Source organism: Rhinichthys klamathensis, unplaced genomic scaffold (genome assembly GCF_029890125.1).
Source record: "Rhinichthys klamathensis goyatoka isolate OS25496 unplaced genomic scaffold, OSU_Roscu_1.1 h1tg000008l_1, whole genome shotgun sequence".
NCBI lineage: Eukaryota > Metazoa > Chordata > Actinopteri > Cypriniformes > Leuciscidae > Rhinichthys > Rhinichthys klamathensis.
The window spans coordinates 152552-163428 of NW_026606561.1; the positions used below are offsets into that span (position 1 = coordinate 152552).

The window sequence follows — 10877 nt, forward strand, 5'->3', positions numbered from 1 at the left end:
ACTGGAGTGGTCTGAAGTGGAGTAAACCCAGGGGGATCACCACTGTAGCCACTGTTAACATCCCTATCAGTCGTAGGACCACCTCGTACTGCAAAGACACACCCGGACGAAAGCGAGCCAAAAGTTGCAGAATGTTCGTCAAACATTCCTGAGACAGGGAGGCAGACATTAGGCCGGAATTCAGGGTCATTCCTATGAACGTAGTGGTCTGTGATGGAATCAGACGGCTCTTCTCGTTCACAGAAAACCCCAGCTTCTGAAAATGTCTCAAAAGCAGTCTGGAGTCTTGTACAGCCTGTCGCTCTGTGGGGGCACAGATAAGCCAGTCGTACAAATAAGGAAGAATACGCATACCTCTCATCCAAAGAGGAGACAGAGCTGTGCTCACACACCTTGTGAAGACGCGAGGAACAAGGGAAAGGCCGAAGGGTAGCACTTTGAACTGGTAAGCTTGATTCAGGAAACTGAAACGCAGAAACTTTCTGTGATGTAAAGCAATTGGGACGTGAAAGTATGCATCTTTCAGGTCGACACTTACAAACCAATCGTCTGCTGTCACAGACCGAAGAACATCGGCTGTGCGCAGCATTTGAAAAGGAAGGACCTTCAGGAACAAATTCAGAAGCCTCAAATCAAGAATTCGGGCGGAAACCACCGTCCTTCTTTGGAACAAGAAAATTTGTTGAATAGAACCTGTCTCCCTAAACGAGGGGATGAACTTTTTCTATGGCTCCCTTCTCATACAGTGAACAAATTTCCAGAGAGAGAGCCACTGCACGAACCGCGTCTCTGACAATCGTAGGAACAATTCTTGAAAATCTGGGAGGCCGGCGTTGAAACTGTGTAGAGTATATCCCCTGCTCAGAGTCACCAACACCCAGGGGTCTGCTGTGTTGGATCTCCAGTACTCCAGTTGATCTATAGAAAAACGATCGACCTCCGGCCTGACTGTCTCAGGCTTTATGTGTGCGATTTTTAGTGGTTGTGGGGGGGCGCTGACGGGGTCCTCCCGGAAACTGTCGATGAGGTAGGCGAAAAACTCTCGCATATTCAGGAACATAAGGTCTTTAAGGGGGCTGTGATTGAGGTGTAGCGTGCCGGCGGAAACGTTGCTCCGATGTGGCATAGTGATGTCGGGTCTGAACCGCTGGCATCCTAAAGGTAGGGTTGCGCTGGCTGCACCTGTGTCAGTTGACGAGTGGCTTCAGACAGCTTTACCCTCTTTTCCAACAGTTCCGGAACATTTGTACCAAAAAGATGCCTGGGAACAAATGGAAGATCTCTCAAGGTTTCTTACAGTCCTCTGGCAGTCGTGCTTGGGCAAGCCACGGCGGGCTGCCAGAAGCGTGGCTGTAAGACTACCCAGCTCGCTGGGCTGTTGCCAACAGAGCAGTTTGCAGAAATTGTGAAATAGAAGGATCCGCATTTGCAGGTTCCAGCGTACTGGTGGCAGCAATAAGTGGCAGATTGTGTTTTCTGCTCGAGTAATGTAGGCAACAGACTCACATGCCTTTTCTAGCAAGAAATCCGTACGACCGCATTGAGCACTGGGACATCACACATTCCCTCGTAGAGCCTCATCAGGAGACACCACCAAAGCTGCCACAGGCTGCTCTATTTCCGGAGCACGACCCACCCCGATAGAATCTGCTTCAGCCATAGATACTAGCGTTCGAGCAATCTTTGAGTGCCGCTTAGGCGGACCAGAACCAGTGAGAGGATTTGAGAATTCAGCCACAAAATCCTTACATGGTGGTATGGCAAACGAAGTTGCAGATGTGGTCTGTCTGAAAAACACATTCGTTTGGGCAGATTGGACAGGTGACTCATCAAGTCCTAGCCAAGCAACTGCCATTTGAAGCACAGCCAAAGTATCATCGGAGGAGGACTGGCTGGGCTTGTCCAGACGACTGAACTGACCCCCCACTAGACCCCTCCACTGCTGGGTAACCAGTGAAAACATCCTGAGGTGATGGTTGTGCAGCAACATCCATAGTATCCCCATGATCGTGAAAAAAGGAATCTGAAGCACTTGTAGAAAGCACATCAAATTCTGAACGATGAGAAAAACAAGGGGAATCAAGAGACTCTTCCCCAGCTCCCTGATTCTGAACATTCTCATCCTCCTGTGTCATCCTCACAGGTGTATAGCAGATGTGACAGGCTGAAGCGAGTGAAGCAGGTGTTTCAGCTCTGCCATCTCTGAAGAAAGCACCGACACCGTCATAGAAAGTGAACCTTTCTCAACATGTGAATGTTCATCACCTCGCGATTTGGCCTTCTTAGCTGGGAGGGGAGAACCAGCTGCCGCCGACGCCCTGCGCTTCCGAGTGCGTGACGGGCTACCTCTAACTGCCCAAGTTTCACTGTTGAATAGGGTCTAACTCGGCAAGATAGAGCCGTGGTTCCGACATAGGCAAAAGGCTGCAGTGCATGCGCGGGTCCGTGAGAGCCTCTCGCAGATGTTGAAGACCCAAACACGACGGGCAGATGCATGACCGTCGTCATGGGAGAAGATTATTAGGGCACAGCTTACAAGTCAGTGGGAAACCAGTGGCGATCGAGCTGTGAGCCATAGTTGCTGCTAACACCCCGGATCGCACCGTAAGGTTAAGTTAAGCGGGATGAAAAAATAATAAAAATAAAATAAAACGATTACCTCGGGTGAACCGACAGGTAATACCAACAAATATCTCACGAAAAAGATAAAAGGTGTCTAAAATGGCCGGCGGATTGAACCGAGGGACAAAAAGTGTAACATGGATTCGAGGAAAAAAACACTCTAAGTAGATAAGTCAACGGGAGACCATTGACTCATAGCCGTGGAAACAAGCCACCGGATTGCACCAAAAGGCACAGAGTGTTACAGATGAAGCAATATAAACTCAAACAGAAAAACAAAACTCACCAAGTGCTGTTAATTTAATCCAAATCCTTGAAATGGCGTAGACACGCGCTGTCACAGCTTGTGAGAACGAATCTCGCTGCTCTTGTAAGGTGCACTTGACAGCGCGAATAATCACTCAACCAAATAAAACCTATCTCAACCAGGCGAGAAAGTGAAAGAGGTAGAGTGCTGAGCTACTGTAGCTTTTAACCCTCCAGGGCTCAGCACGTCACCCCACTTGACTTTGTTGGTATTTTCTCTCAACCTACCTAGCTGGCGCTGCGATAATCCATAGTGTTTACACTGCCTCTGGCGGTCAGTAAGAATGTAGTCTCGCGTAGCCAGACCTTCAGACTGACGGCTGAAGGTCTGGAATTCATAGCAGCTTTCTTTGGCCAAGGCCCGCCCATAAGGCCGTTTGACCGACATGTAAAGCAACCAATTACAGTTCGTTTCGTTCAGCGTCACGTTTCGGGGCGTGGAAATGTCCCCACAACAACAGACCTGCGTGCAACAAGTCAGTCAGCATAGAAAATCAAAGAAGGAGAAGAAAACTTCAAGAGTCTATGCCGTGAACCTCGCATACTTTTGAGAATCCTACGTTTAGCTGATCTTGATAAATGCTCCTTGTCACTCATGTTAACACAACATTTTTTTGTTCCGCAATCGCATGTCTGCGCTTTGTTTCCCGGCGGACCGAAAATAAACGCGACACTCGCGCCCCCCGGAAATCCGATAAAATTCAACCAATCAGATGACGACTTCGACATTCCTGAAGTGTTTCCAGTAAGTGTACCATATGCATCAGTACGTTTAGCCAACGTTCCGTGGGCGTGACGTCTGAGGCTGAGACTAGTAAGAATGAAACGGAACAGAAGTTTAACCATTTCATCTGCAGCAAGAAAGAAAACGAAAAGAGGGAGATCTTTAAGTTCTGTAGCTCAAACTAGCAACAAATTACTGTTGCTTACCTCCAGTTTGTGTGGCAAAATGGACTAACTATATTACCCACGTCTTCCAAGCCACCTGCGATGTTGGCCTATCTACACCGTGCCTCTTAATTAATTTGTTAAACTATGTTTTTTAAATAAAGCTGTTTTTAATTTTCATTGATGACTATATTGCAGTGTTTGGACATTTTATAGACTGTTAATAATTTTAATTATATGCCTATAATTCATTGTAATCGAACTAAATGTTTTAGACAATTTTCAAGGCTTATATGTAATATTTTTTATCATCAGCGCATTGGTTATGCGGTGGCGCGCTATCTATGAAATTATTGCCTTGCGAATTATTTAGCCTATCAATTTAATAATAAAAGTAGCCTTCCCTAATAATACTAATAATAATTTAATACATAAATTGGAAATGCTAAATCATCTTGATATTGATAGTTGATGCTTGTTTTGACAATATCTCTAGATACACGATACTTTATTGGCGCAACCCGGTATGGGGGTTTATCGCGCATATTTCACACGTATAGTGTGAGCAGTCAAGTCGCAGCTCGAGGTTCGGACCGTATAGTGTGTGAGCACATAAATCCATAGCATAAATCCACATCGCATGCGATCTACTCTCAGTGTTTTGCTGTTTCGCACAGTATATGCCCGGCTTAAGCAAAAAATTTTTTTTTATGTTGAGCCACAGCCCATTGGCCGCTGATGCAACAGCAACCAATCAGATAACGATGTGATAACTACCAAATTAAGGGAAGGACCTATCAGCATGCGCCATCTAGAGTTTCATGACATAACTTTGTATTTAAGATCAATTGCAAGACACAAATCTAGTTGCGTTTTGAGATGTTGAAGTTCTGATAATGGCTGTAAAGGAACTGTCGGTGTTTATGGTGTGTTTTTGGATTGTCTGTGCTGATGCTGGACATGAGTTCTTCTCATCAACAGGTTATTATTTCAGTTCAAAATCAATTCATTATATATTATATTATATTGTTTTTTTATTCGTAATGTTTTACGTGTTTTGTCCATATTTCTCCAACTGTTTTTTTATACCGTTGTCATGAAAAGTTGATTGTATGTTTTCATCTGTAAGAATTTTGACCAAAAATGACCAATAGTTGTCTACCACAGTCTTTGTCATAATTTCAACACTGATGCACTCATGCCATAACAACATTAGTAACTCTTTCACGTTTTAACACTAATTGACTAAACGTTAACTCCCTCTTTGGCTTCTTACCTAATAAACCTTTTTCATTATAACTAATGATGTAAATTAATACATTAATCAAATCCCTTTTGACAAAGTGCAGATTGTTTTATAGATCAAATTGCACAACTTTATGGGAATACGAAAGACCTTCTGAAGGTCTTCAGTCAGTGTGTTGATGCTGAGAATGTAGAGACAACGAAGAGGTGACAACCCTTTCATTATTCCCAATATACCATTAAACTACAAGATTAATGTTTTTTATTTATCATTAATAAAAAGCATTACATTTTGGAATGGATGTTTAACAATTATATATGATTTTAGATTAAGTATTATGTTAATAAATACATCTTCTAACACAACTTTTGATGAACCCCTGTCTTCATCCAGTGTTCTTCCGAATCATCTTCTTTCATACTCTGACTCTGAGAACCCAGAGGAAGCTGTGAGAGACCCTGTGGCAGCTTACAGACTCCTGAGACAAATGAGAAATGATTTTATGTATATTGTAAAACGTATTCAGCTGAATCTTACTCGGTGTGAAGAGTATCAGAATGAGTTGGACCCAATGATCCCACAGCTGGAGGACTTGGATGGTGCAGCTTCAGGACTGATCAAACTGCAAGAGATCTACAAACTCCACCCAGAAGACATCACAAAGGGTAAACTGTCCTGCAGTTTTGCACCAATGCAGTTTCACTGAGAATTTCACTTTCCAATCTGAATTATGTTTTTCATTTCACAGAAACGTCTCTAAATGCAGATGAGGCTTTCAATGTAGGGTTGGTCGCTTATGACGAGGACAAATTCCAGCATGCCTTCCTCTGGTTTCTGTACAGTCTGGACAGATTAACAGAAAACTCAACCACTACTGAGGAAGAATTGCTCCGTTTCCTTAGTTCCTCAGTCTATCATTTTGGCAGCCTGTCTGTGGCAATCTACTTCAGCCAACGGCTTCTAAATCTGGGTGAGGTCATTCTGTCCTGCATTTAATAACTTTTAATTTAATATTTTTATATGTGAGGATGGCAGACAATTTAGCTAAATTGTTGTGATTCAAGTCTTAAACATCTTTGCCTCAGATCCGAGTAATGATGAAGCCAGAGTTCAGCTGAACAGACTTCTTCACTTACAGAGCAACCCTGACATATTTCCACTGAACACCGAGTCAAGTAACTATGAGGCTCTGTGCAGAGGAGAGGTTGACGAGAGGGCAAGTGCTAAAATTTAAATAAACATTTGACATGAAATTACAAACAGTCATTGTGAAGCTTTGTGTGTTGATTGGAAGTTTATTATATTTAATCAGATCTCCAAGAGGCAGAGAGCGCTGTCCTGTAGGTACAGCACAGGTGGAGGAAACCCCAGACTGATGTACGCACCAGTGAAAGAGGAAGTGGAGTGGGACGAGCCTCGCATCATCAGATATCATGACATTATATCAGACAGAGAGATGGAGATCCTGAAGAATATCTCCAGACCTCAAGTGAATATCAAACACACACACGTTTGATCTCCATGTTTTTCATGACTTTCTATAGACATGATTTGTTTATACTGCACAAACTATGTTCTATCCTTACACACACCCACAAACACACACCAACAACACAAATATTTTTGTTATTATTGTCAGTATATTTAAAACGTTATCTCTTGTTATGGTGTATTTTTGCACTGTTCAATGGGCAAATGTATGTGGACATTCATTTCGAATGAACATGTTTGCTTGGCCCCTTAATTCCAGTGAAGACTAGTCTTAATGCTATGACATAATTACATTCTAGATTGGTGGGTTTCAAACTTTTTCAAAAATGATAAACCCTTGCCATGGACCCTTCTCCTACAATATTGAGGCGTTTCCGCTACATTCATTCTGCAGTGGCGGGCCGCCACACCTAAAATCATCCCGCTACGGCTGCAGCTTCTCAGTGAGCTCTGATTTTGTGGATGGGCTACGCTGGTTTGGTTTGGGATTGGTAACTGGACAAGGTTTCCCAGAAATCGACCGTTTAACGTCAACTCCGCTATAAATCCATATGGGCGGATAGTGAAAAACAACCCCGTCGTTGTGGTAAATAAGACCTGCAATTCCGTTCTGTGCGCTGTGACTGAGAAGCATCGTGGAAGAAAGAGAGAGCATTATCTCATCATACTGAGTCGAGACGCGTTATACATTTAGGGTCATGTAATGTGAACTTTCTTTCTTTTGCATTTATTCAAAATAGGCTCTATAATTTTAAATCAGTGCAAACGTGACCAATGGGAATATCACTCATGGGCCACGCCCCCCGGGGAAATGGGCCTGCCACCACGGCTGGAAAAAATCCTAGAGGAAACACTGAGCCAGCTATTTATTTTCTTAGCTTTACACGCATTTAAGTTGACTATCTACTTAAGTTGACTGTCTACTCCCCAGCTGATGTGTAAACCTTAAGAGAAATCTACACTATGGATTTTAATAGAATAAAATCGATCTTATCATTTCTGACCAGTCTTGAATGATAGTCAAATGTCAAACCATGTACAGTTAAACCTAAAATGTACTAATTTAAATGTAAACCTTGGTTGTAGAGAATTGTGTGCTTCATGTGAGGTCCGTATAGAAATGATTCATTGAGGTCTGTGTGGAAGAACTTGGCTGATCTATAGAAAGCCCAGATTTGAATCCCACTGAACACATTTGAGATACATTGGAGTCCTAACTGCAGGCCTCATCCAAAATCCGAGCCAATGATTTTGAAACCAAAGGCTCAAAAAGCAAACAAGTGTGTTGTTTGGGTGTCCACATACTTTTAGCCATATACATAAATGTATACTTGACAGTTCATTCCTGTTTGTTGCCTACAGCTTTCTAGATCAGAAGTTTATCGCTCTGGAATCACAAAACCCTTAAAACTACGTGTTTCTCAAAGGTTAATATGTATTAAAATCACCTCACTATAATGGCATAGTTCACCCAAAGATTTTAATTCTCTCATAGTTTTACATGATGTTTGTTTTTTAATACAAAAACTATTACTTTAACATGAGTTAGCAGTATTTTACATAATATTAAACCGTTTTAGTCACACACTTACTATGCACTTAATCATCACTTTTTTTCAGTGTTTTTCTAAGCGATGACCCTGTGGAAGCTGGTGTCAGTCAGAGGATTGCAGATGTTACGGGACTCTCCATGGAATCCGCTGAATCACTGCTTGTACGTCACAGTAAGAAAGAAAGCATATGATCATTACAGTATATAATTAATTTATATTCACCTGATTCATCAATCTTGAATTCTTAAATGGAGTTAAACCTGCATTTTTACCTGTGAAACATTGAAGTGTTAACCGTTTCTATTTCAATAGTGATTCATAAATGATGCAATCATTTTCCAGGTTCAGAATTATGGGGTTGGTGGTGCATTTGAACAGCATATTGATGCATTGGTAAGTTCACTGTACAGACATTACTTTACATATTTAAAAATAACACCGACACTATTGCTGACTTCTTGTGTGCAACCAGTCTCCATGGAAAAATGTGTAGGCCATATATTATTGGACAACCACTGTAGTCCTTATTTTACAAATTGTTTGCCATGTTTAAATCCCATTTGTTAAAAAAATTGCATTTGAGGTTTTACTTGTGATTTTTATGATGTGTAACAAAACGTAAAAGTCTCTTGAAGTAATACATACACACAGGGGAACCAATGGCTCGAAAAAGCAAATTCTCTTGCAGAATTACAATTACAAATGTAACCCCTGTATTCTGTGTCATTGAGAGCTGGATTACATGTTGACCAAGCAAATAATTACAAACTAACTGAAGAATGTTTGTTGACGGAAGTTGGGGGATTTCAGGTGTTGCCCAATATAGTCCCAAGTCAATTTCTGCCTAGGAAATCGCCTAGTCTTAATCTGCATTGCTATTTATACTCGTTGTGAATACGCAGGCCACAAGAAGTAATACGTTTTTTTTGTTCTTTTTTACTCCCGACATGCTAGCTGGCATTCCATTCATTATGCTAAGCTAACCCAGCGGCGGCGCTGCCAAACTAAAACACTGCATGCACTGAGACAAAAAATGCATTTGCCCACCTATATAAATGTAGGAAAGACCGTGAATAAGCCCTATTTAAAAAAAAAAAAAATGGTGGTGTGTTCCTTTTAAAAGCGCATCTCCACTAAACGATGATATTCCGATATTCTATACTCTTACGCGTATCTAACTCCACAGTTACTCACTTCAAATGATTTTAAATTTTGTTTGTATTTTCAAATTACTTTTATTTTAATTAAATACTTTTTTTTTCACAGCAGTATTGTATTTTAAATGCATTTGAGTAAGTATTGTAAATTTGTAATTTAATACTTTTTTTTTTTTTATGTATTTGTGCCCATCTCTGCTCGCAGGAGATAGAGAATGACAGGATTTGTACATTCCTAATTTATGTAAGTTGATGGTGTAAGTGCAGCTGTCAGAAAAACAAGTAGCCTTAATGGCATTAAACCATATTTCTATTATAGCTATTAACATTACCTGTGTAACCATCCATATAAATGTTTTCCTGTAGTTGAGTGATGTGGAGATGGGGGGCGCCACTGTCTTCCCTAAAGTTGGAGTTGCAGTGCATCCGAAAAAGGTAAACCCTCAATTCTGTAATTTATACAAGAATAATTTAAGTACCAATTACAAATAAAAGAATAATTTCAGCATCCTCTCTCTGTTTTTGCAGGGTTCAGCCATGCTTTGGTACAATCTCCACAGAAATGGTGAAGTGAATTGGAATACGGAGCACGCTGGATGCCCTGTGTTAATGGGTAACAAATGGGGTAGGTTGTAGATAAATCTAAAATATAATTGGCTGATTTGATGACATTATTTTGGAACTTTTGTTGTGTATCCTCAAAGTATATTTCAATTTCATATTCTTAAGACATTCTATACTCGTATGTAGCTTTATCAAAATTAATTATTTGTGAATGTTCTTTGTAAGATTAATGTATTGCCTTTTTTTTATATTGTATGGTGTTCTTGAACCAAACAATCGTGTGTGTAGTGTTTTATATATATATATATATATATATATAATATAGCATTGTTGTTTGAGGAGAAAAACAATTCAGTCATGACTCATTTGAAAAGAAAAGCGGACGATTGAAAGATAAATGTTAATGGTAAACATATTTTTTTGTTTTTTTCAGTGGCTAACAAATGGATCCATGAGTTTGGACAGGAATTCAGGAGCCCCTGTTCTTTGTCAGACTGGGAATGAAAGACTCTACAAGGCTTGAAATCATAAGATATTTGTATCTGTAAATATGCTTTAACATACCTACAGAGAAAGTTGTACTCTACTGATACATAAATATAACATATACAGATAATGTAGGCAGTTGTTTTGCTGTTTGTAACAGTATATTTCACTGTCACTATTACTGCCTCAGATCACAGCTGAGTTTTTCATATCTTCTCTCGATGCAGCTGAGCCCTTTAGCTCTTACATGCACTGCAGAAAGGCACTGTACTTTTGTGTCTGTCAAAGCTCAGTAAGGGTATAGGGTTCGGATTCGTTTTGCAATGTGTTAATATGAGTATTTAGAGTCTGTCTTGGTCAAATCTTTCATAAAAAAAAATAAACTTCAGAATACAGAATTTGGTTGTTCAGATATTCCAATCTGTAACTCTTGTGTGACACATATGAGGGTTGGGCTCTGATGTCAGATCAGTTATAAGCCTCTAATTTTATTTCATAGATTTGATTTCTTTTCCCCCCTTGTGAAATAGTGGCCTCAACTAGCTGATTCAACACAAAATAATT

General features: G+C 40.6%; 1 protein-coding gene across 1 annotated transcript; it reads left to right on the plus strand.

Annotated features, from left to right (window-relative positions):
* The first annotated feature begins 4693 nt into the window (after window positions 1–4693).
* LOC130091990 (prolyl 4-hydroxylase subunit alpha-1-like) lies at window positions 4694–10406 on the plus strand. Its single transcript, XM_056260118.1, has 13 exons — window positions 4694–4797; window positions 5178–5268; window positions 5456–5727; window positions 5811–6032; window positions 6148–6278; window positions 6375–6551; window positions 7916–7980; window positions 8174–8267; window positions 8449–8499; window positions 9469–9507; window positions 9630–9698; window positions 9792–9888; window positions 10261–10406. The coding sequence occupies exons 1-13, from the start codon at window positions 4713–4715 to the stop codon at window positions 10329–10331; spliced, it is 1464 nt and encodes a 487-aa protein (XP_056116093.1). The 5' UTR covers window positions 4694–4712; the 3' UTR covers window positions 10332–10406.
* The last annotated feature ends 471 nt before the right edge of the window (window positions 10407–10877 follow it).